The 27016-nt window shown below is 40.0% G+C and overlaps 2 protein-coding genes across 4 annotated transcripts in view; both read right to left on the bottom strand.

Moving 5' to 3' along the window:
• The window catches only part of arhgap33 (Rho GTPase activating protein 33), a 57967-nt gene extending 53208 nt beyond the window's left edge, over window positions 1–4759 (bottom strand). Inside the window, exon 1 of the mRNA XM_080426929.1 lies at window positions 4544–4759. Within this exon, the coding sequence (XP_080283055.1) occupies window positions 4544–4549 (6 nt within the window). The 5' untranslated portion in view covers window positions 4550–4759. The remainder of the gene's footprint in view (window positions 1–4543) is intronic.
• A 1312-nt stretch (window positions 4760–6071) lies between these two features.
• Window positions 6072–20327, bottom strand: rbm42 (RNA binding motif protein 42). Of its 3 annotated transcripts, XM_080427074.1 has the most exons (13): window positions 20236–20327; window positions 16943–16999; window positions 15713–15857; window positions 15522–15594; window positions 14886–14954; window positions 12788–12922; window positions 12654–12757; window positions 11281–11457; window positions 9522–9656; window positions 9057–9177; window positions 8028–8125; window positions 7419–7515; window positions 6072–6912 (listed from the first exon to the last, which is right to left on the bottom strand). In XM_080427074.1, exons 2-13 carry the CDS (start codon window positions 16996–16998, stop codon window positions 6800–6802), a joined length of 1323 nt encoding a protein of 440 aa, XP_080283200.1. In that variant the 5' UTR covers window position 16999; window positions 20236–20327; the 3' UTR covers window positions 6072–6799. The 3 variants fall into 3 exon arrangements, with proteins under 3 accessions (XP_080283200.1, XP_080283198.1, XP_080283199.1); XM_080427072.1 differs by having other exon boundaries at window positions 12654–12922; XM_080427073.1 differs by having other exon boundaries at window positions 9057–9174; window positions 12654–12922.
• Between the last annotated feature and the right edge of the window lie 6689 nt (window positions 20328–27016).

Here is a 27016-nt window from a genome sequence, read left to right as displayed (position 1 = left end):
ATAACAGAGCAGATCATCAAGACCATGCTCTTTACGGTCTTGACCTGGTCTATAGTCTTTAAAGGTTTTTTTGTTGCCATTCTTCTTGTTATATGTTTACTATCACGATTACTATTGTTGCTGCTACAATGTCTAAGGAATCAGAACTAAATAATTATATTCTTATGTACCCGTACACAAGATGTAACAATAAAGACACCGTAACTAAGACATGCAGTAAGTACTGGGAGCTGATGGTAGGTGTTGCGCTCCACCTGAGCAATCTATCCCCCAGTGGTCTAGCGTCAATGAAAAGGGGACAGACACCCTTGTTCTTGGCCAATACCGAAAATAAGCCACCCCAACCTACTGATGTAATTTCTATGGCATCACAAAACAGAAAGTGAAATTAGTTTAACTTCAGATGATGACTTCAGTCAAAACGCCAGCTCTGACTTGTCTCGTGAGCCAGACTGTTGCCTCACACAATTTTCAAATGCTTCCGTCATACAGTCTGGAGCACGGAAGCTCTGAAAATTATCAGAGGATAAAGCGGATGTGACGCCTCCTCCCCGCTTCCGTTTCGTCTTTACAGTCGCCAAATTTGTCCTAAAATAAATCAAAATAATCTAAGCATAAAACATGCTGTTTGTCACAAATGGAAATTCTAAAATAAAATGTAAAGATATTTTAAAACATATTTTCGTGAACGGAAATGACGAACAGATGACAGCTTCCGTTCTCGGCTTTCGGGGTGTGTAGTTCCAGACTCTATATAGCATTCAGAGATTGTGGAATAGTTGTCTGGCTACGTGAGACTAGCTCTGAATGAACAACAAAAGAACTGGTATAGGCAAAATGAGACCACTATAGTCTCTCACTCTGACAGCAAAAATGTTGTAACAATTGGTACACCTTTATTCTATCTCTTGTAATTGTTGTAATGTGCATGTGAAAAACAAACAAACAAACGTGACCATTAAAGAATTGTGATCCTGGAGTAATGACGATAATGACTAATTGTATTATTTGAAAATATTGAAGTGTTGAATAGCCTTCATATAAGATTTGTTTTGAGGTGGGCTTTGTGGTTGTTTTCAAATTATTCAGCCACCTCAAGAACTGTCACAATATTCTGCTTTGTTACCTTACATGGAGAAGAGGAGAGATAAGGAGTCAGAGAGAGGAGGAGGGATGCTCACACAGGGGAGGAGAGAGTGAAAGGAAGAAAAGAGGTCATGGAAAGAGGCTTGTTTCTGCCTCAGAGAGAGAGAGAGAGAGAGAGAGAGAGAGAGAGAGAGAGAGAGAGAGAGAGAGAGAGAGAGAGAGAGAGAGAGAGAGAGAGAGCGAGAGAACGAGAGAACGAGAGAGAGAGGGGGATAGGAGGCAGAGACAAAAGATGCTCAGTATCTACGGCAGTCTCACTGTAACCAACCAGTCAATATAATTAGGTCAACCTAATTGGTAAGCAAAATGATCTACCATAATCAATTCAATTGACTGTAGAAATCGACCATTTAACATATTCACTCGGAACAGATGCTTGGGTCAACATGGACAGCTGAGCTTCGCTTGTGGCTATTCAGAAGAGGGGAAGAGAGAGAGAGAGAGAGAGAGAGAGAGAGAGAGAGAGAGAGAGAGAGAGAGAGAGAGAGAGAGAGAGAGAGAGAGAGAGCGAGAGAACGAGAGAACGAGAGAGAGAGGGGGATAGGAGGCAGAGACAAAAGATGCTCAGTATCTACGGCAGTCTCACTGTAACCAACCAGTCAATATAATTAGGTCAACCTAATTGGTAAGCAAAATGATCTACCATAATCAATTCAATTGACTGTAGAAATCGACCATTTAACATATTCACTCGGAACAGATGCTTGGGTCAACATGGACAGCTGAGCTTCGCTTGTGGCTATTCAGAAGAGGGGAAGTGAAACTCTACAGCTGTTATTTATACACTCATGAGAACGCAATTCTTCATTTAATAAATAATATCATCTGCTCTTTGTTGGCTGTGTAAACCATGTGGTTCTTCTCAGCATGGGGTCTAGGAACCCCTTGGGGTCTTTGAGGGGGTTCCAGTGGGTCCCCAGCTTAATGACTCATAGTTCATCTTCACCAACAAGCAAATACAAGTACAGTATGTACAAGAATTAAGCCTATATTTTTGATCAGTTTGTCTGTTATCTCTAGGTCTACAGCACATAGACAGTAACGGGATTCTGGACCATATCTGACCAAAATCATGTCAACAATATAAAGTCTTCTCAGATTGGGGTCCCAGAAATTAAAGTAACTAAATCTCATCAAATGAGGGTCTGTGGCCTAATGCACATCAAACAAGGGGTGCTTGAAATGAAAAGGGATGTGACAGACAAGCCAGCTGATGGTTTGTTCAGCTGGGTGAAGCTGGCGGTGGAGCCATGATGAAGACATGTTCATTCAGGGAGGGGCCGGCTGGCTAGTTAACCATGGAAGGGTCTGTCTGGTCGAACAGACATGTATCAACATGGGCATGGCTGTAATTTTAATACTATTACAATTAATATAATAACTATGCAAAGTCCATGTGTTCTGCTGAAGGAGACAGACCTGTCGGAGCTAACCGGCTAACGCTACTTTGGCTGCTAAAAACAGACAATGGCCATTTGTCACCAAGTTGAGCGGCACGAGGAGAAGAGTTACACCAAAGCGGTGAACTTATCGAATTATGTGACCTCCAGAGGTCGCTGTTCTGTTTACGTCCTCTTGATTCATTCTTGGAGAAATGATACTTTTTTCAGTGGGAAAACTATGAGTGAGGTGAGATAAGATCTTTATTGATCCCGCTATATTTCAGGCGCCAAAGACAGTAAAGCAGTTAAAAACAGGTTACAGAGCAAGGGGAAAAAAGAGTCAGGTTAGGAAAAAGTACAGTAGATAGCATAATGGAGAGAGACATCATAGTCAAGGCCAGGGCAAGGAAACTAAAAATGTTTACCATCAGTAAGGTGGCAAAAGATGTTTAGTTCAACTTGACATCCTGTCAAAGTGTTGAAATAAATCTCAGGTAAACTTGTTATTTTATGTATGTTGCATCTGATTAATGCCGAGAGAGGCATGTCTACTTCATGACAAAGGACACTTTCAACTTTCAGTAAATTAACCTCATAAAATTGGACAACATGTCACTTAATTTCCCTGTATGTGACATGACACTACAGCCCCATTAATTAATTTATTTATTATTTCACAGTGGCGTAAAGTAACTAAGCACATCTACTCAAGTACTGTACTTAAGTACAGTTTTGAGGTATTTTTGACTTTACTTGAGTATTTACAATTTCAGTACTTTTACTACATCTCACAGAGGCAAATATAGTACTTTTACTCCACTACAATTATTTGAAAACTTTAGTTACTAATAACTTTGTAGGTTTTGATTATTATTACAAAACATACATTAATCACTTCAGCCCTATATACATTTCGGCCATTTGCTGTTTTCAAAGGATTTGTACATATGTATTTTATACATTTGAAAACTTGTGAAATGGGCCATTCTGCATAACGAGTACTTTCTACTTTTGGTACTTTAAGTACATTTTGATACCAATACTTTTGTACTTTTACTTGTAACGGAGTATTTCTACATTGCAGTATTGATACGTTTACTCCAGTAAAACAAAATTGAGTACTTTTTCCACTACTGATTAATTAATTAATTAATAATTAATTAATTCACAGACAAACAAACCAGAGCAGAGACCCCCTGCTGCTCGAGTCGCAGCAATTGTCAAGTCACCGTTGCCGATGTAACAGTGACGTTACTAATGGCAACAACGGCGCCAAGAAGCATCTCCGCTTGGCTTCAGGAGGACGTGGCTAACTGGTTAGCACCAATGCTAACAATAGCTAGTAACAACAACCACACACTGCAACGTTACAGGGTGTGTAACGTCTTTAACTAAAGTGTTCGCGACAAAACCAGTCCAGTTAACATGTTGCTGTCACAACAACGACCACGACCAAAAACGTCCATTGCAACATGTGTTGACGTTAACGTTGTTAAATTACAGTAAATATTGCATCATTGTACTGTAATTCCCTATGAACAACCCACTCAATTGGTATTAACGCGAGTTTAACGTTCCCTAAAATTGTGATTTATATGGCGTTTTATTTTGGTCAAAAATGTAAAAAAAGGGACGATATAATAATAAAGTCCAACAACTTGAGCCAACATCACTGCTTCATTTACACACCGTCCTACGACGAACTATATTAGATACCAGTCTTTTACTCATTGAATTTGAGATTAATTTACCAATTTTATTATATGAAATGACCCGACCCGAACAACAAGTGTGCCGTTCGGCTGAAAATGACATATTTTCAGCTTTAACTATAAAATGAACCAGAATAATACAACTTTGTGTTGCAAATAACGAAACAGCCAGATTGAAATGGTTAAAACCCTGACTGCTGTGTTTTTTTCCCCTTCTCTCCCTTACGTAAGAAAACAATACATAAAAGGCTATAAAGGTTAGTGTTTTTCTTTTTGTTAAATCGTGGAGACATTAAATCTTACCACCATTCCGAAGTCGTGGGTCGGTGGACAGGCTGGGTGATCGTTTCGGAGGGACGCCGTGGTGAATGAAGATTATAATCCACTCTATAGTATATAGATCCACTAGATTCCTACAACACGATCATTCATTCATTCATTCGAACCGTTGTTGTTGTTTTATGGCGAGCAGCGTTCTGTGTGTTGATGCTCATTATTCTGACGGGATTTGTCTTTCTCTCTCTCTCTCTGAACCGAGACACACACAGAGATGAGAGAGAGGCTGTGGGAGGAGAGGAAGGAAAGAGGGTGGTGTGTGTGTGTGTGTGTGTGTGTGTGTGTGTGTGTGTGTGTGTGTCACACACAAAACAGATTTGTGTGTGTGTGTGTGTGTGTGTGTGTGTGTGTGTGTAAATCAGTTTTGATTCTACAGATGATCAAACTAAAAAACGAAATCATATTAAAGTGTACATTTATTTGAATGATGTAAACCCATGGGGAGATAGTTCTACAAATAGGCCTGTATATATCTCTATAAACCTGCGATATCGACGACAAGGGCTGTTACACACAAATTACACACACTTCATGAGATGTGCAGACAGACAGAGGTTTACCACACAGTGTGCTGCTAAGAAAGGAAGCTTTAAAATCTTCAGAAATATAACTGACACTGTATATGGTCCCCTGGAAAAGAACCCCCTCCCAGTGGACAAAAACATGAAAAGAGACGGAACATGCGAGAAGAAAGCCAACATGTTCATGTACATTTAATACAGTTACTTATGATGTAGCCTACTGTAGCACTACTATTAAAGTAATGGGGGTGAAACACTGGAATTAAAGCAACAATCATATTTTGTGCATAGCTGATGTATGATCTCTAATTATTTGCTCCCATTATAGATAGATATAATCAGACTGTATCACATTCCATTCCCTCTGCTTTCCAGATATTTTAATCCTCAGACTGTCACACATAATTCCGACATGGACTCATCTCATTATGGTAACTGGCTGTGGCCAGTGGCACGAAGTTGGAGTACCCTCTAGTGGACATAGTGGACAATGCATGCGAGCCTGTGAAATCGAGTAGTCAATAGCTGAACTGCTGTATGTACTATTACATTGTGTACAGTACAAAATAACTTACTAGACAACCAAATCAGAGGGACTCTTGATTTATTGTATCCAAACATTGATTCAAAGACTCACCTAGGCTTAAACATGAAGGTTCTCGAAACCCTAACCAAAACTAACCTAAAAAATCCTGTCCTCAAATTACAAATGAACAGTTTAACTCATTGAACCCCTCTACCCTTTACTTTCTCTGTAAATATACCTTGCGAATCTACTGAGCTTTATTCCAATGTGTTGTAGTATATTTGTATTGTATGTATTATTATCTATTAGTGCTGAATTGAATACAATGGACCACAATGGGAACAAGCACCTGGGGCTTTTTGTGTTATCCTTTTAGCGTAACCTTTGACTAGACTACCTGTACTGTTAATAATCATGTTAATAAAATATTCAATCAATCAATTAAAAATACTTATAATGAATATATATAGAAACCAAGCATTACAAACAACGAAGTTATTAACAAATGACAATACCCCTTACACTGGGAGCAGTTCAGATGCATTATGGGTCACATAAAAACAAACCATTATCTTTTAGGCAAAAACTGAGGCATCCTGATGTTTTTGTTCACATACATTGTGTACTAGAGTGTAAGTGAGCAGAAAATGATTTATTTTCATATTTTGTACTGTACAATGTTGTCAATCTGGATTGATCTGATGTCACAAGGTTTTATTGTCTGAAAGTAAAAAAAAACAAAAAACAAAAAACATCTACAGCGGTTGAGGGAATAATTTTAAGCTACATTCCGGAACTTATGTTAATGAATACAACATTTTAACCCATCTGTATGATATATGTATGGTAATACAATATAACTAGCACATTTGCAGTGGCTGTCAAGACATTTAGACCCTGGTGTTGGGTACAGCACCTACTGGTTGACAATGTCTATAAAGTTATTTGAAGCAGACAGTGTACTAGATTGGACACTAGATTCCATCTTTATTGTAATCCGTATACTGTTGCAATTACATCTGTCCGCCAGGAGAGGGAGACAATGGGCATAAAATGTCCATTGTAAACTTGTAGCTTTAAAACAAAGATTTACTGATTTATATGGACAAAAACCTGTGTCCTGAAGGTAGCCTCTCACTCACACACATACAGTAAAAAAAACACGCACGCACACTACTATCTGAGGCCGAGCTTCTTCTTCTCTCTCTGTTTCTTGCGGACCACCTCCATATTGCGATCTTTCCACATGCTTTTCCTCAGTTTGATGGGACGGCTCCCCACGTATTTCCCTGGACAGACAGAGAGACAGACAGTCATACACTCCAAGTATTTATTCTATAAAGTTCAAGATGTAAGTTTGTGTGGACAAATATGTGTATAATTGACCATGCACAGCATGTATAACTCCTCCACTACCCCAGTCACCCATGGTAGCCTTAGTGCATGGTCCCCTGCTTTTCATCAGATACAGTACAGTATATATATGGTGACAGGCATACAGACCTTCGCCACCACAACCTTCAATTTCACTGCTACATATGTAATATTTGACCAGGAGTATCTATACACTATGACTCAAGTACTGGGGCTGAGTAATAATAATAATAATGAGACCCATTTGATCCTGCGGGGGAAATTCAGCTTTCAGCTTAACCAGCTGATTGCTGCCCAAGTGGTCAGACTTCAGAGCAGGGGGGACACCTCGACAGATTGCCGGCATTTCCCAGGTACAACAACTTAACGACTTGTTATAGAAAGCTTTGCCTTCAGCCATGCAGTCATAATTATTTCTCACCGTTCATCTCTCTCATGGCTCTGACGTAGTCGTTGGGATCTTTAAAGCTCACAAAGCCGTAACCTTTAGTCTTCCCGGTACGCTTGTCTCTCACCACCTGGTAGTAATAACATGGAATAAAGCAAAAATACAATCTCACGATTGAAACAGTTTGTCAGGCCTCATCCGAATCTGCGATTTGTCAAACGGCATGAAAAGACCCCCCCTCCCCCCCGACACACACACATGCTGTTTCCTAAACAATTAACACAGTGTGTAAAATTATAATGTTTAGGTATTATCATGTTGCTGTTTTTTTTGGTTGGAAAAACAATTACAGACTGTTTTTATGAAATATCTGAGACCATTCATGTTTATGGAAGATGCTTCTGAACATACACATGATGACATACACTACAGTGTACACAATGACATAGGACCACAATGGAAACAAGGCCTCAAGGCTTTTTTGTATTATCCTTTCAGAATTCCTTGCGTAATTGTACTTGCTGTACTGTTAACAAATTGTTAATAAAGTATATCATCAATCAAGAAATCAATATTATATTGCTAGTTGGACCCCTTCAAACACTCTTTGAACTTAAAATAACCAATAACCGAAAATAGTACCTTAGCCTTGAGGAATGAGGGATAGCGGCTGAACGCTCTGGCGAGGATGTCGTCATTTACCTCATTACCCAGGTCACCACAGAATATACGGAAATCATCTGCACAGACACACACAGAAGTATAGACAGAATTGTATTTTTAATAACATGTTAATATATTGCTATATAGTGTACAGGAATACAAGATCACTCGCCCCGGGTCAATTCCGGCGACCTCGGAACGGTCGCCACCAGGTATTCCTAAACGTAACCACAGTAAAACTATGCCTAAACCTAACCTTAACCTCAGTAAAATGAATAATCGCGAGCGCTAAAAGAATCTCCATATTTCAACTTTTTATGATTCTTTTGTGTATGAATGCCCTACTTAATCATACAAGAGTGTCGCATGAAAGTAGTGGAAATGGCACATCTACAACGCGTTGTGAACTTGTAGATCAGCTATTTCCACAATTTAAAAATAACAATTAAAAAAAGGAACCGTTTTGGACATACAAGGGTTCCACCCGACAGCGACAATATACAGTATGAGAAAGTAGAGTGGACACTGGGTAGGCCTTTATGTATTATCATTATGTATATATTGACACTGACAGTAGGAAAGTAGAGGGAGAAAGTGTAGGAACGCACAAGACAGACGGTAGGAACGCTGAGAGGCAGACAGTAGGAAAGCTGAGAGGGAAACAGTATAGGAGACAGCAGGGAAGCTGTGAGGGAGACAGTGTAGCAGAGACCGACCGTGTAGCAGAGACAGACAGTAGGAACGCTGAGAGGCGGACAGTGTGTGATACGCAGACAGCAGGAAAGCTGAGAAGGACACAGTGTAGGAGAGACAGACAGCAGGAAAGCTGAGAAGGACACAGTGTAGGAGACAGTAGGGAAGCTGTGAGGGAGACAGTGTAGCAGAGACCGACCGTGTAGCAGAGACAGACAGTAAGTAGGAAAGCTGAGAGAGACCGTTTAGGAGACATACGGCAAGCTGAGAAGGAGACAGTGTAGGAGACAGTCATATCCAGTGGGTATATTTTACCAGAGTCCCATTCCAGTAAACTCTGGTCCTCCCAGGCTGTTCCAGCTGCAGTACGAATACACTTCTTCGCCTTCTCCCCCTTCCCTTTCTTTTTCTCCTCTGTAGCGGCCTCTGTGGGCTGCTGGACCAAAGGAAAGAATACGCACCAAGACCAGTCAGTGCTTTTACTTTAGATGTATCATTATGGAAAGCAGCGAGACATTGTAAGGAAATTTGTTCTTTGGTAAAGATACTTCATACAAACATATTAGATTATGTTAGTTTGTCTATTAAGCAGTTCATTCATGAGACGGCTATAGTTTCACACACACTATGAATATAGAAAGTGAATTTAATCTCCCCATATTTCCTGGTAGATGCTGGCTTTTTATTCATTGATTTCATTATTTATTCATGTGCATACTGTACCTCAGTGTGAGCTTGGTCCTGGATTTGTGAGTGCGTGTGTGTGTGTGTGTACTGTACCTCGGTGGGAGCTGGTCCTGGATCAGGCATACTGGGTCCTATTGGGCCGCTGTTGTCTTCAGCCTCTTTCTTCTCCAACAGACCTGCTGCCATGACCGCAGCCTGCTGCTCTGCTACTCGAGCTGCCAACTCCTCCTGAAAACACACACACACACACACACAGTGAGTTTTGCACACACAAACCTGATATCCTTCACTTCTGCGTTTTCTCTACACAATACAACGTCAAAACCTTAAACATAATAGAAGACTGTGAAAACACTCGACATAACACATTGAATGACCGATTACTGATGTTTTGAGCATTATTTTGGGAGAAAAAGTTTCAAAATAAATTTGAAAAGCTTAAATAGTTTCAATTTAGAACACCTATAAGCAAACACAAAACTGAAAAAACAAACAACCAAAAAATACAATTTAAGTGTGTGTATGTGAAAGTCAAATATTGGCTGATATATTGGTTTGGCCAATATATCAGTCAGGCTCTATTCTGAGTCTTGAATCCTAAACCCGTGCACACTACGCAATGACAGGCTACACAATTCACAGGCTGCTCCACGGTGCGCTGCTCCGCAGCCTGTGAATGATCCAAGCACCACCAAAGAAGAGTACACCCGGAAATCACGTGACCACAAAAAAAAGAAAGCTTGCCTCCTTTCATGTTAAAGGATTCACAAAAGTCAAATTTTCTCGGCTTTCTGTTGTTTTTCTGTTGTTTTCAAAAAACAAGCCACATTCAAACGGCCATAGCTCTGGAATGGAGGATCACGGCCGGCCAATTTTATTTTCTCAGATTCTACCGGACCCCCATGCGTGTAATGAGCTGATCTCCGAGAGGAAGGAGGTCACACAGAGAATATTCCATGATTTTTGAAAAGGTACGGTAAAATAGCCGTTTTCGCTGGCAAGGGGACGGTAGACGGATGAATTAATTAATTCCTGGCAGTGAATGAGATAAAATGACATTTTAGATGGCATGTTAATTAGACAGATGCAAGGTACATTTGTTGACCTGGCATCCTATAGTTTGTATAGTTTCAATGTACATTATTAGTTTTTTGATATTATAATGTATCGACTGATGCTAGGTTCTTGGTTTACCCATGATCCAAGATTACTGAGGCACTACACTATGAATTTTATGTATTATTACCATGTGTTTACCTTGCTTACTGTATTAAGATAGTCTGCTAAATGCCCAAATTCATTGTACAATGATATACAGTACACCACCCAACAACGTGTGCCTACTGTCTGTGGTGACCTGCCCGAATTTGCATAGACCAGATCTTGAATATCATCAAGGACAAAGCTGGGTTACATTCCAGTGTTTCAATCTGGATAAATCACACATACTGAATGTTTTTAATGTGTGCTGCTATTCATGTTTTTATGTCTGCTGATGTTGTCGTCTTCCACAGAGCCTAACCCTAACCCTAGCCACACGTGCACTAATGGACGGGCTGATATGGAGAGACACTGATCATTTTGGACGACATGATCATTTTGGAAAATTATTGAATCTCTCCCCATTTAAAGATACAAAGAATATTTTCAACGTGTTAACACTGTGAATACTGACTGTTTCTTATCATTCATTAAAATGATATGTGCGCTGTGTTGTGTTTACCACAGAACAGATTGTGTGATGGAACTAAATGATAAATCATGATCTTCAAGTTCTTAGCATATCCAGCAATTGTAACCAGCGATCCTGCACACAGGGGTGTGTGTGTGTGTGTGTCTGTGTTTGTGTTACCATCCTAGCTTGTCTCTGAGCCCTGATGTCGGGTCTTCTGGGTCCAGCGACAGGGGCAGGGGGGGCAGAGTAGACGGTTGGCGCTGCCTGGAAGATTGAGGGGGTGGGTTTGACAGGGGGCTGTGGGGCAACTGGTCTAGTGGGCGGAGCCGACACCATGGGAGCCATGTCATTAACCTGCAACATAGTGAGACAAGAGAGGAGTGAGTTATAGAGTGAGCGAGAGTCAGAGCGTGAGATTTACAGAATTTGAGATGGGAGTGAGTTACTGAGTGAGAGAAGGGCGAGTTAGCGAGTGAAACAGAAGTGTGAGTTACAGAGTGAAAGAGGAGTGAGTTACTATGTAAGGGATAATTGAGTTACAGAGTGAGAGAGGAATGAGTTACAGAGTGAAAGAGGATTGAGTTACAGAGTGAAAGAGGATTGAGTTACAAAGTGAAAAAGGTGCAAGTTACAGAGAGAGAGTGGAGTAAAGTTACAGAATAAGAGGGTGATCATCACACAGAGACATGCCACTACAGGTGCAGACGCTTCAAAAACAACATGGCAAAACAGCGCATCGGGAAAAAAACGCGTGGTCTGCCCGTGGAGTGGACCTACGACTGGCCATGCATAAAGGGCTGATCAAATAATGAACGCAAGCAGATGTTGAGTATTGAGTCAAAATATCAAACTTCGGCATTTGTATTTGTCCTACTATTAGGAGTGGTACGACTCTACACCTTGCACTTTAAAAGGTAGAGAATATTTCAACTTTTATGCGCGTCAAATACATCTGAAAAACACAAAATGCTGTGCAAGGGGCATGCCAGGCCCTCAGTACCATAGGCAAACAATGGCTTTGCTGGCAACATGTCTCTAGAAATGTTGTGTGTGGCTGACAGTGAAGAGGGTCAGTTACCGGGCAGGAGACAGTAATAGAGAAGGACGAGTAATCAGTAGGGCTGTCACGATTACACATTTAAGTTGACGATTAATTGTCACTCAAATAATTGCGATTAACGATTTAATTGTGTGTTTGGCCATTGAACATTGGAACATATGAAGCCTTCGTGATAAAAAATTGCACAGGGCAGATATGACAAATAAGTGAAATATACAAAGAAATTATTGACATATTTACCGTAATAATTTTATAAATGTAAAAAAAAGCAGAAATATAAAATAGCTGATCTACAAGCTTACAACGCATCACTTTGTGACGCGTTTTAAGATTTTTCAACATGGAAACGATTAGGACGATTATAATTGCGATTGGACGATTATGTAATAATTGTGACAGGCCTAGTAATCAGAGGGTCAGTTACTGAGCAGGAGACAGTAATAGAGAAGGAGGAGTAATCAGAGGGAGGGAAAGGTGTATTTCCACTGACCCGGGGTGCTGTGTTCATGTGTGGATGCTGGGCCTGCGGCATGGCCTGAGGGGCTGCCTGGGGAGGGCCATGGCCATGACCTGGACCAGGACCTGGACCAGGACCTGGACCAGGGCCATGACCATGACCTGGACCAGGGCCATGACCATGACCATGGCCCTGCATGTGAGGGTGCATCATCATAGGAGGGGGCGGGGGAGGACGAGGGAGAGGGGGGGCCATCATTCCATGAGGAGGGGGGCCACGCATCATTGGCATCCTCGGACCACCTGCAGACACACACACACAGAACAGATGTATCATGCATCATACAAAATAATACACACGCAAAACAAAGTACATTTTAAACATCAGCCTGTATGCACAATAGTAGTAGTAATAGTAATGCGTAGGTTGGGCCTAAAGTGTGGAAAGAGTCAGTCCTAAAATCATATTTGAGAAACAAATTGCATTTCCCTGCACACTGAACAAACTTCGTATTAAATGTACTTGTTTCAGATGTGCTTATAGGACGCACTTATTTCCTTCCATTGCATTATGTACAACAAAACAAAACAAACAATCTCAGTGATTTCCATGAAGATTGAAAGATATTTCCATCTTCAGAAAGATATTTCTCCAATCCTCTACCATTCTTATTTCATGGATTCGCAATGGACATAAATATTGTCCGTGTTTCCCAAAGAGATGCGTAGGGATGCTGCGTAGAGATGCTGCGCAGGTCCTACGAAGGGTCTTACGTGCGTCCACACAGGCTGCGCAGTACCTTAGCAGGCACGTAAGAGCCGGGTTTTCCTAAAGCGATTTCAGGTCGCGCATAGCCTACGCAGCTTGCGTAAGAGCCTCCTACACAGCTGGGACCCGGCGAAACCTACCTAGTAGCAGCTGGTTGTGCCCTACGTGCTATCTAAACTGGCTTCGGGAGACACCATCGTCGTAGGTTCTGAAGTGCACGGCGTTACGCGTCTTCTAAAACTACATTCGGGAAACAGCATGCAGGTATCCTACTCCTGGGAGAGGCTGTAGCCCTGAGTGCTGTCCTACGCAGCAGTTTGTTAAGAGCTCCCTGGGGCGCTCGTAACACCTATCGTAGCGAAATAGATCTATGAAAAGACCGACCCCACACACACACACACACACACGTATATATATATATATATATATATATATATATATATATATATATATATATATATATATATATGGGTGTGTGTGGTATTTTTATGATCCATTTCACTGTATATATTCGCAAAGGGTGTTTAAACTGCTGTGTAGCGTAGGACAGCACTACGTAGTTTACGTAGGCTTTACGTAGGCTTCGTCCAGGAGGTCTTTACGTGCATGCTGTTTCCCGAATTTAGTTTAGCACACACGTAACGCTGTGCACTTGAGAACCTACGACGATGGTGTCTCCCGAAGCCAGTTTAGATGGCACGTAGGGCACAAACAGCTGCTACTAATGAAGATAGTGTGTAGCGGGGTTGCTACTGCGCAGCTGCGTGGAGGCTCTTACGCAGCTTCTAGGCTACGCACGAGCTGAAATTCGTTTGGGAAACCTGGCCATTATCTGATCATTCTGTTAACACACACACATTCAATAGGAATTGATAGCTTAGTTCTATTCTGTTTCAACTATAGGCCTAAATGCTACGCAAATATGTTTCATAGTATCTATAGTAAGAGAATTAGCAAAGTATGTACATTAGTCATAGCACACTTTGAGGTGTATTGTAGCCTATAGCTTAGTGTAGCCTACAAAACTTCAAAGCTACATTTATGAGCTGGGAAAGTTATCACCTGACTTGCCTAGAAACAGCAGGCCAGGTTGCAGGCAACTTAATAAAAGCAGAGCTGCAGAGCTGACCCACACATCACTAACGTTTACAAATAAACCGTCATCTATGGTCAGGTAATGCCCTTTTGATTGCTCACTGTTCTTTTTTACATACATATGATACGGTAGATGATGCTGCGTTATTGGTCGTGAAAACTATGTTGTTGTTTTTTCATCTTGTCAATCCTTCTTTTCTTTTTAATTTTGTGATCTCACATATAATGTACATGTGTATTTTTATACTATTGTTGTTTGTCTTACTCATTTTCTTTGAATATGAATCTTACAAATTCATTTGTATTTCTTTTATTATTTGTTCTGCTAAAAGTAAAAAACTCAAATAAAGTTTTGATAATAAAAATAAATAAACCGTTGTAGGAGGTTCCAAGAGCTCTTACCGGGTCTTGTCAGGATGTGAGGGACAAAGGCTGGTCTCATCATGGGTGGAGGGGGGCGAACAGGGGGGACTGTTGGAGGGACGGACAGACAGACAGACAGACAGACAGACAGACAGTCTCATGCTTAATTTACGCTACTGGTATATTATTTTCAATTTCCATATGAAATTCAGATTTACTTAATAATACCTCATATTTATAAAGGGCTTTTTTAAGTACAGTTTGGTTTTGTTCGCTTTTATTTGATTTAATTCTCACCGTTGAAAACTAAAACAGAGTGCACTGGTGAAAACTAAAAAAGGTCAATAATAATGATCTGGTTTTATTTGATTTTAGTTTAAACTTTTCGCATTGCATTTTACGTTAGTTTACAAAAATGTTTCCTAGTTTTAGTTGATGATAATAATACTGATATTTATCACAACACTAGTAATAGTGTCTTAACTTTGGAAATACATCACCATCATAATTTCTTTATCAATATAAAAGTTATATCTCAACAGTCCTGTAATATTCTTCAGTTCACTTTAAATTTTCTGTATTGCAGCTTTAACCAATCATCCATGAGTTTATTGCTGGATTCATCTAAGACATTTCAAGTGTGTGTGTGTGTGTGAGTGTGTGTGTTACTGTCACCTGGTCCAACAAATGCAGGAGGTGGAGGCCCAACAAATATAGCCGCATGTCTAGCGTCCAATGTCTGCTGGACCTGAAAAAGCGAGAGAGAGAGAGTAGCCTTAGGTCTTAAAAGGTCCTGTCCAGACTCCAGGATTGTTTTGAACATATCAATTAAGATTAAATCCCATACATGGACTGTGGATACCAACCTGTCTGTAGGTGTTTGTCCCTATAATGGCTCGGATCACTGGTAGAGTGGGTATCGGTGGGACAGCCAGAGCCACCGGCACGCCATCCAGTCCAGCAGGACCACCTGCTGGACCTACTGGACCGCCAAGAACCTCCTGCTCAAACCTACACCACAGAGAGAGAGAGAGAGCGAGAGAGACGTTAGACAAATAAATCTAAACATGTTTGCCTGCGTAGCATAAGTTAACTATCATCATATGATATGGGACCAGTGCATACAATCCAGCATTTTAGGCTGCACCGGAGGTTGGAACAAGTCTTAACCCATTAAGACCGGGAACGCATATTTTTAGATCTTTGTTAACACATTGACCACCCGAGGTTAATCTCATAATGTACTCACCAGTGCCAACGTTTTATTGTTGTTTTTTGTTTTTTTCACGTTGCCATAGACCTCGTTAAAATCCTTAAGATTGAGCTCTGCACTGTTTGTAAACATCGCGGTGATCTCCCTGCGTGTACCAGTCCAAACCACGTGTCAAACGGGGTATCCATGTTGTAGTTAGAACGGTTTAGGTGAAACAGTGATCAGCGAGGAGAAAAACTACAATCGAAGAAAATGGCGTTGCAGTGTGCGCTTTAGAATGGGAGCCGGCGTGATCGTCAAAACCGGATCCCAAATAATTCTGTTTCCGGTGGTGTTACAATGAAATGTGCCGTACTAGAAAATTGAAAAAAGTTTTTTTTTTTGAAAAAAAAGGAAAAAGCACCACAGCCCGTAGGCTACGGGATCGGCGCTTTACCGTTGGATTTAACGGCCCGTAGAACTACGGGCCCGGCGGTCAATGTGTTAAAAAGCATTATTTTATACTTTGGCTTTTCAAAAATAGCAGATGTACAAGCTCATAGCGTATCACTTCGTGCTTCGAGCTTGTATGTCTTACATTTTTGCAAATCTTTGAATGTATACATTTTATATATATACAAGCAAACATTATTAACTCAAATCTTTGCTTCAAATATATATAATTGTGAGGGTCCTTGACGTGAAAAAGTTTGAGAACCAGTTTTTCAGAAAACCGTTAGGAATTAGAATACAGTTGTGGAATCGGCCTCTGGTCTTAATGGGTTAATTCAGCAATGACATATTATGTAAATAAAACTTTTGTATCGTCGCAGTAGTAGTTTAGGGACACACTTTGGCCTGAAGCAGAGTTTTGGCTTTATCTTATTTCACGTCTTGTACTTACAGAGCCATCTCAGCCTCCATCTCCTTCAGACGCTCCTCTCCAGACTTCAGCGCCATGCTGGACAAACACAGAAAGGACTCTTATCAATCACTCAGTCAGTCAATCAATACATCAGCAAATGTCTTCATATATGAATTCATCAAGCAAATAATCAATCAATCATTATTTACAGGTATAAAGGAGGTGATAGTCCCTTCAAACAGATACAGGCTACTCGTACATTTGGGGTCCTCCTTTATGGCTAAACATAGAAACCGTTTGTGTAACATTTCTGCTAAACAGCAGTGGTGTAAAAAGTACTCATATGTTTTACTTAAGTAAAAGTATCAATACTGCATTGTAGAAATACTCGGTTACAAGTAAAAGTGCGGAATTAAAAATGCACTTGAGTTAAAGTACAGAAGTATTTGGTATCAAAATGTACTTAAAGTACCAACAGTAGAATGTACTCATTTGGCAGAATGTCCCATTTCACAACTTTTAAAATGTATAAAAATCTTTTGAAAATAGCAGATCTACAAGTTCATGCGACGCATTGGGAACTTGTAGATCGTCTATTTTCAAATGGCCGAAATCTATATAGGGCTGAAGTGGTTAATGTATGTTTTGTAATAATAATCAAAAAAATAATAAAAAATACCAAGAAATTGTACTTAGTACAATTGTAATGTACTTGTAAGTACAGTATTTGAGTAAATGTACTTAGTTACTTTACGCCACTGCTAAACAGAAGGGATTGTGATACGTTATGTCACTGTGAAAGGTGCTGTGACAGTGATTTTCTTTTCATTGTTTTTACTCTTTCACTTAGCTCTGGGGGGAGCAAAATGGAGCACCTGTGCGCAAGGAAACCGGGGTTTTGGTCTGCCTTCAGCCTTTCACTTCCAGTGGTGCGACTATGTTTTCATTCCCACTAACAATATTTCTACACGGAACACTAACACCACTTCTCCCAGAGAACATGGGTCGTTTTGGTTATAAGCCCACTTGTTTCTATGATGAAAGAGCAAGTTAAAATGTGAATATCTTTCCGTGGTTTTGTCTGCTCCGAGGACGCTATTGTTAAATGAGTTTCCGTTTGTTTCTAGTGGGGAAGGATTGGCACACACGTAAATCCCGCCCACTACATTTGATTGGGTAAAGCGCGGCCTGCTTCCTGATCTGAAGGCACGCCCACTTGTAGGCCAGTGCGTACGCGATATGACGAAACCCCCCCGACAGATTCAAGCGGAGAGCAGAATCTGTTCTTGAGAGATTAGGTTTTCAGTTAAGTGGGTCCTCCTGGGACACACAGGTGGTCATCTGAATTAGTCCCAGGGAAATAGAATGGGTCCCAAAAAAGTGTTTTGACAAATTGTAGTGTAAAAACACCTGGCATACACACATATGCATGTCTTTACTTAATGTCTTTGATTGGTCAACAGACCCCCGTGGGACGTTTCGTTTACATACCATGTGTGTTTATGCTCGTCTTTGACAAGATCGTGTGATATCACACCACAGCAAAGCAAACCCATTTTTACAGGAGTGCTGACCCGATATGAAAACCATTTTGGTCGATTTGATTTTGGTTGTAAAAAAAAACGTATTCTATATTAACCCATTCAATCCGGGAACGCATCTGTGTCATTTTAGAATTCTTTGGCTATTTAAAAATAGCAGATATACAAGCTCGTAGCGCGGCACTTATGAGCTTGTAGATCTGCTATTTTTGAAAAATCATAAAAATGAGTTTAAAATATTTGATTCTTTTTTAGCGGACATTTGTAACTCAAATCTTTGCTTCTGGGGGTCCCTGGAACTAAATATATTACAAATGTTCACTTTATTAAAATAAAAAAATATATATATATACATTCTCCTAGATTTGCACACATTTTCACGATTAAAAAAAAAATAGCAGATCTACAAGCTCATAGTGCGGCACTCGGTGCCCAGCTATCAGCTTGTATATCTGCTATTTTTAAATAGCCAAAGAAATCTTAAAGACACAAATTATGCTTTCCCGTCTTAAAGGTTTAATACTTTAGAGATATGCAGAGTGCAAGAAACCACCAGTTGCTGCTCCATGGGTATGCTTCATAAAAACACCACCCAAAAAATGGGAGTGGGTTTTTAAACTCGTATTTGTGTAGTGGTAGATGAGATATCATTGACTAGTTAAATCAAATTGAAGTTAAACACATCAATTTGTCAAAGGTGTTATCCTGTCCTCAACTCATTCAAAGACCACCATGTTATTAGAAGACTCAATGCAGAAACTAAACAGTCACTGATAGTTCAGTTTCATAGACTGAGAAAAAAAAAAAAATTACCACATGGACAATAATCATAAAAGGTCAACATTTGGCAAAAATAGTTGAACATTTGAATAAAAAAGCAGATCTACAAGCTCACAACGCACGTTGTAAGCTTGAAGTTAGGCTATTTTCGCCATAGAGATGTGATCAACTAAGGGTTGTTGAAGATAAGAAGATGAATGTTAACTACTCACTCAAGCCCTATTCATTTTTTAAAGTTGGCCTTTGACATGCCCAAAGTACTCACATTTTCTATATATAAGTAAAAGTATCAATACTGCAAGGTAGAAATACTCTGTTAAAAGTAAAGTCCAGAATTAAAAATTCACTTGAGGGTAAAAGTACAAAAGTATTGGTAAGTTGGTATGAAAATGTACTTAAAGTACCAAAAGTAGAAAGTAGTCATTATGCGGTACGTCCCATTTCACAAGTTTTCAAATGTACAACATGTATACAATTATTTTGAAAATAGCAGATCTACATGCTCACAATGCGTCGCATGTGTGAGCATGTAGATCTGCTATTTTCAAATGGCCGAAATGTATTTAGGTTTTATGCATGTTTTATAATAATAATCAAAATCTAGAAAGTAAAGTAAAAAAAGTTTTCAAATAATTGTAGTGGAGTAAAAGTACAATATTTGCCTCTTGAGCTGTAGTGGAGTAGAAGTAAAAGTACAGAAAATTGGAAATACTCCAGTAAAGTTTCAACTGTACTTAAGTACAGTACTTCAGAGTAAATGTACTTAGTTACTTTACACCACTGTTAATCAGTCATGTCCATCTGATGGCCTAAACATCAACAAGACCTCCAAAGCATGAGTAGCTTTCTTCTAGCCGTTAGCTTTACTAGCTAGTTCTTCACTTCACTTCTCTATTGTACTGTCCCTTTAACGTGTTCGACATTCCTGTGGCAACAGATATGGTTGCAATGAGTGAGAGTGAACCATTGATGCAGGCGACGAAGAAACGAATTAAGAAAAACAAATCTTACTTTAAAGTGCGATACTTTCACCAGCCTAAGCTTCTGTCTGGACGTTTTGCTCACACACAACAATTTCGTACTTTGCTTCCGGCGCATGTCGCATAACTCAAACGTCATATCCACGTCTTCTTCTACGTCGTCTTCTTCTTCTTCTTCTTCTTTTTATTTTACGGCGGTTGGCATCCAGTTTTTGGTGCATTACCGCCACCTTCTGGCCCATATTATGGATCAGACAAACTTCTTTAATACTACTGTATCTAATTCCCTCTCCCAACCACCCCCCCCCCACACACAATTCAATTCAAAGGGCTTTATTGGCATGACACACACACACACACACACACACACACACACACACACACACACACACACACACACACACACACACACACACACACACACACACACACACGCACACGCACACGCACACGTACACGCACACGCGCGCACACAATTCAATTTTTCAATTCAATTCAAAGGGCTTTATTGGCATGAGAAAACATACGTTTACATTGCCAAAGCAGAAAGCATAATACAACAATACAGCAATACAATCAAAACAAAAAATATGTACATTTGAAAGTCAGAATCTTCAATAGATCAATTTCTATGTACCAAGATCACTGGGTGCAGGTATAGTGCCGGAATATACACAATGATTAGTCTTTAGGGTGGTTGTGTTCCGTTTGATATCCTTTTCCTATCACAGCAACTCACGAATCTTGCTGCTGTGTTTGCACATTGTTGTACTTCGCCCAGCAGATATGGGAGTTTTTTGTCATTGGTCATGTTTTCAAAATCTCCGTGTGTGGTTGTAATCTGTGGGAAGTATGTGTCTCTGATGTCTTGGTACAATGGACAGACGGTTAGGAAGTGTAGCTCGGTTTCCACTTCATTTTGTGTGCAGTGGGTGCATAGTCTGTCTTCTCTCGGGATACAGGTCTGCCTGTGACGACCTTTCTCGATCGCAAGACTGTGCTCACTGAGTCTGTACCTAGTTAAGATTTTTCTTTGTTTTGGGTCAGTCACGGTGCTCAGGTATTCTGCCACTGCGTATTCTCTGTTTAGGGCCAGATAGCATTCTAGTTTACTCTGCTTTTGTGTTGCTTCTTTCCAGTGTGTCAGGTAGTTTTCCTTTTGCTGTTTTATAATTTGGTTTAGTCCAATGGGTTTTCTATCTCGTGGCTCTGTTTGTGTTTGTGCCCGGAGTTCCAGGGCCAGCTGGCTGAGGGGGCATCTCTCTAGGGTTTCGCTGTGTGTGAGTGCCTTGTTATGGAGTGCATCTAGGTCGCTTTCTTTTAGGTGGTTGTAGAACTTAAGTGCTCTCTTTTTTATTTTGTTAATTAGTGGGTATCGTCCTAATTCTGCCCTGCATGCATTATTTGGTGTTTTTCGCTGGGTACGGAGAATGGATTTGCAGAATTCTGTGTGTAGGGTCTCGGTTTGGTGTTTATCCCATTTTTCAAGGTCATGGTTTGCTAATGGTTTGCTATGATCTCACAACCATAGAGGGAAATTGGTTCTATCACAGAGTCCAGTATTTTAAGCCAGGTTTTAATTGGGATGTCTATTTTGATGTTTCTTTTGATAGCATAGAATGCCCTTCTTGCCTTGTCTCTCAGGTCCTTTACAGCTTGGTTGTAGTTCCCTGTGCTGCTGATGTTTAGGCCAAGGTATGTATAGTTTTTTGTTTGTTCTAGTGGGATTGTATTTAGGAAAAATTGATGGTTTTGGCGGCTGGATCTTTTTTGAAATATCATGATTTTAGTTTTAGTTAGGTTCACTGTCAGGGCCCATGTCTGGGAGAATTTGTGTAGGAGATCAAGTTGCTGCTGTAGTCCTTCCTTGGTTGGAGACAGCAGCAGCAGGTCATCTGCAAAAAGTAAGCATTTGATTTCTGTGTTTGCCAAGGGGATGCCTGGAGCTGTGGACTGTTCTAACGTTTTTGCTAATTCGTTGATATATATGTTGAAGAGTGTTGGACTCAGGCTGCATCCCTGTCTAACTCCTCGGCTTTGGGGGAAAAAGTCTGTGTGCTTTTCGCCTATTTTAACTGCACATTTGTTGTTAGTGTACATTGATTTTATGATGTCATAGGTTTTCCCCCCAATGCCACTCTCCAACAGTTTGTACATCAGACCCTCATGCCAAATTGAATCGAATGCTTTTTTGAAGTCGACAAAGCAGGAGAATAATTTGCTTTTGTTTTTGTTTAATTGGTTGTCAATTAGGGTGTTTAGAGTGTAAATGTGGTCTGTTGTGCGATATTTTGGTAGAAAGCCAATTTGTGATTTGCTCAGGACATTGCTTTCTGTGAGGAAGTTTAGAATTCTGTGGTTGAGGATCATGCAGAGGATCTTTCCGAGGTTGCTGTTTACACAGATCCCGCGGTAGTTATTTGGGTCATGTTTGTCTCCACTTTTGTGGAGTGGCGTTATCAGCCCTTGATTCCATGTGCTGGGGAAGATCCCAGAGCTGAGCACGATATTTAGGAGTTTTAGTATGGCTATTTGGAATTTGAGGTCGGTGAATTTGATCATTTCATTTAGAATACCGTCTGCCCCGCAGGCCTTCTTGGTTTTAAGTGTTTTTATTTTGTCTTGTAGTTCTTTTAGGTTGATTTGGGAATCTAGTGGATTCTGGTAGTCTTTTACGGCTGACTCTAGGTTTTGTAGTTTATCTTTTATTTGTTTTTGCTCTTTGTTCTTCTCGATTGGGCCAAAGAGGCTAGAAAAATGGTTCACCCATATATCTCCATTTTGGATGGGTAGTTCGTCCTGTTTTAGCTTATTAAGTCTGTTCCAGTTTTCCCAGAAGCTGTTTGTCTGTATGGAATCCTCAATATCTTGCAGTTGGTTTCTAACATGTTGATCTCTTTTTTCTCTTACTGTTTTCTTGTATTGTTTCAGTGTTTCCCCATATTGGAGACGTGTGTTGTGGTTGTCTGGGTCTCTGTGTTTTTGGTTTGATAGTTTCCTTAATTTTTTCCTGAGATTATTGCAGTCATTATCGTACCATTTGTCATTCTCAACATTTTTTCTGGCTTTCCTGTTTGATACTTTTAGGTTTGCTAGTGAGGCTGTTAGTTCACACACACACACACACACACACACACACACACACACACACACACACACACACACACACACACACACACACACACACACACACACACACACACACACACACACCTAACTACTCTATATCCTATCATACACTCCTGTTTCCCCTAAGAACTCTAATAACACTCTAATATGTTTCCTACCTTCCATTATTAATAAATCCTTTAGGGTAAATTCCCTCTCTGTCCCATACCCTCTACAATTCATAAGAACATGCTCCACTGATTCCTCTTCTTGACAATCCTCACATAACCCAGACTGATGTTTTCCTATCATTTTTAATGTTCCATTTAGTGCACTGTGCCCTAACCTTAATCTTACGGTAAGATTGGAGATAGTATTATTGGTAAGATTCTTACCAATAATACTATCTCCTCTCTCCTCTTCCCACTACACACCCTTTTAACTTTGACTCTCTTTTGAACACTACTCCCTTTCACCTCACAATCCCATTTTCCTTGCCACATTCTATTAACTTTCTCCCATACTACACTCTTAACTTCCGCTTTACTAAGGGACAGGTCGATTTTTAAAGAAGGGTACCCCTGGAGAAAATGTATGTGCCCTGATCTAAAATGCCATGACCCTCCCTTTGACAAAAAAAAAATCAATGACCCTCCCCAAGTGATTAAAAAAAAAAAGATTAACCCTCCCCGCCTATAGGAATGTCACGATATATTGTCCCACGATATAGCCTATCGTGGTATTAAAATGTGACGATAGGTATTGTCAAGATGTCATACTGTAGGCCTATCGTAATATTTCTTTAATTATTTTTCTTTTCTTTTCTTTTTTTGCCGGTGAAAGTTATAGGAGCACTGTATGGTGTATGATACGAAATGTAAAGCTTATCATAATCACAGTAATTATTAATCATGCCTTCCATCATATTCAAGATATTTTGGAGATAAATGAAACAGACTCCAGTCACTTTCAGTTTAAAGCACTGCAGAGGGGAGGTGTTGTGTGTCAGCTGATGCTCGTTGACGCTCATTAATGTGACATGCGTCAAAGCAGTTATGCCAGCTCTGCACTCTCAAATAGGCCTACATCTAATCTAAGATTGTTTACATGGTATTATACTGTATCTGGTATTATAGATTTTTTTTTGAGCTGTTGGAAATAACTAGGCTGCATTTGGTTCGTAAAGTCCAGATGACAAAAATATGAGGTTTGTGAAATTTATAGTTATGCAGTGTTATATTATATTATATTTGTTATATTAGTGTCTATCTGTCCTCTGAAACAATGGGTTTATAGTTAGTGAGAACTTCACTTCTCCCTTAAGCTTGCACAAATGTATTTATTTGTGTGTACAAAGCACTTTGTAATTGTTTTTTAAAGTGCTTTATAATTGTTATTTTAAACTAAAGATGTTGATGATACATGAGAAAAGAACATTAATAATGTATCATATGTATGTATCGTGAAATTAGTGTTATCTTGACACCCCATAACCCTCCCCATCAAATACAACAACATGACATTTAAAACTGATAATATGTCCAATGTTTTGCTTTCCACATTGATTAGAACATTACTGTAGTCAGTCTTGCTAAATGCACAGTGTAGTGTCTGTAGTGGTAGCAGAATGGACAATGTTCTAAACTTACATGTGGGAAACCCATTGAATCCCATAATTATTAACTACGGTGACTACACTGTTGCCTACATCATGGGTTTTCAACTGGTGGTCCGTGGAGGTATTGCATGTGGTCCCTGATCATGCATTTAGTAATGTAGGAAAGTGAAGATTTGTATTATATTTTATTTTATCGATGGTGGATACTGTTAATGTGCGTGACAACAGAAAGGAAATTCAACTCAAGGATGACAGTTTTACACACGCACACAGCATAGTGTGTATTTAAAGGAGGTTTTAGTACATCAAGGTAAATACAGGATTTTATTTGATGTATGATGATTTACGATGAGTTACTTGGAAGTCGGACATCCGACTCCGAGTCAGACGTCCGACTTCCAAGTAACTGACAACATTGAAGTAAAAAGCCTGTATTTACCTTGATGTACTAAAACCTCCCTTAAATACTTCCACAGAAATGGGAGTTAATAGAATTTCAAGGGAAACTGTACCGGTTTACCTGGTTGAGTCATCATTAGTAGGAAATGTGCCCATATCAATCGCATGTGCTTGCTTGTACTTGTGCAATTCGAAAATGGCCCCTGTCTAAAGGTGGTTACACACCGGCGAATATGCGAATATACGCAAAATTCGGACTTCCAAATAATTAAAAGACGCTTTTTCGCTTCGCTTTTTCGCTCCATGTAAGCTTGCATTGACTTTATAAGGTTTTTTTTTTAATATTATTCGCATGAAAAGAATCGCCCCGTGTGTAAGGACCTTTAAGTCTTCACAATTAGGCTATCAATTATGGCCTGATGATTCTGGTTTTACTTGTGGAGCTAGGCTGGCATCTATGCACAACTGTCCATATAGATATGGACACATCAATGTTGTCAGTTACTTGGAAGTCGGACGTCTGACTCGGAGTCGGATGTCCGACTTCCAAGTAACTCATCGTAAATAATCATACATCAAATCTACGCAAAATTCGGACTTGTTCCGAATAATTAAAAGACGCTTTTTCGCTTCGCTTTTTCGCTCCATGTAAGCTTGCATTGACTTTATAAGGTTTTTAAAAAATATTATTCGCATGAAAAGAATCGCCCCCGTGTGTAAGGACCTTTAAGTCTTCACAATTAGGCTATCAATTATGGCCTGATGATTCTGGTTACTTGTGGAGCTAGGCTGGCATCTATGCACAACTGTCCATATAGATCCAAATTAATCACATGCACAGAATTACTTCAAATGATTATGAATATCCAGTTATAAATTGGTCATTGTAACCTACCTGGTGTATGTAATTCTATGAGCAACAAAAACACTTAAAAGAGGATATCTCTGTGTTGGAGATTGGGATAATGCATCTCTCTAATATGCCTAACACCTGTTGAAGTGTTGCTTAATTGTTCAACCACCATCGTTAAGACGCTGACGCTGTTGATGGCTTGTTAACGACTGTGATTGATTATAAATAGACCAAGGTGTTACTGGATTTGAATCCTTCGTATCATTTGAAATAGAGAGGGGTCATTGACCACTGTTCTGCTGTACTAAAAATGTATATAAGAAACTGACTATTTTATCAATTCAAAATTGCATGACCCTCCCTTGGATTCAAAGTAAAGTTAGCTGACCCTCCCTTGTACTAAAATTAGAAAGGCATGACCCTCCCCTATTTTCCTCCAGGGACCCCCTTCTGTAAATTTTGACTGGTCCCTAATACTAACCTTCATCTCTACTATCCCTTTCTCTAACGCCTTCTTAGCCAACCCATCCGCTGTCTCATTCCCCTTCACCCCTACATGTGCTGGAACCCACACACATTTGACCTGACCTCCCTGCTGTACTATTCTTGTGACTGACTGAAGGACTTCATACAATAACCCTTGGCGGCTACTCGAGTAAAATGACCTCAAACTAGCTAGAACTGAATCTGTACATATAAGTACTTTCTTCAACCTAACTGTTTCCACCCACCTTAATAGTGCAACCAACACCCCCAACATCTCCACTGTATACACCCCTAGACTGTCAGATGTCCTTCTGTTAATCCCAACTCCCTTTGATGGTACTTCCACCC

The sequence above is a fragment of the Gymnoscopelus braueri genome (assembly GCF_963280865.1).
Source record: "Gymnoscopelus braueri genome assembly, chromosome: 4".
NCBI lineage: Eukaryota > Metazoa > Chordata > Actinopteri > Myctophiformes > Myctophidae > Gymnoscopelus > Gymnoscopelus braueri.
This window is presented reverse-complemented; position numbering and strand designations above follow the sequence as displayed.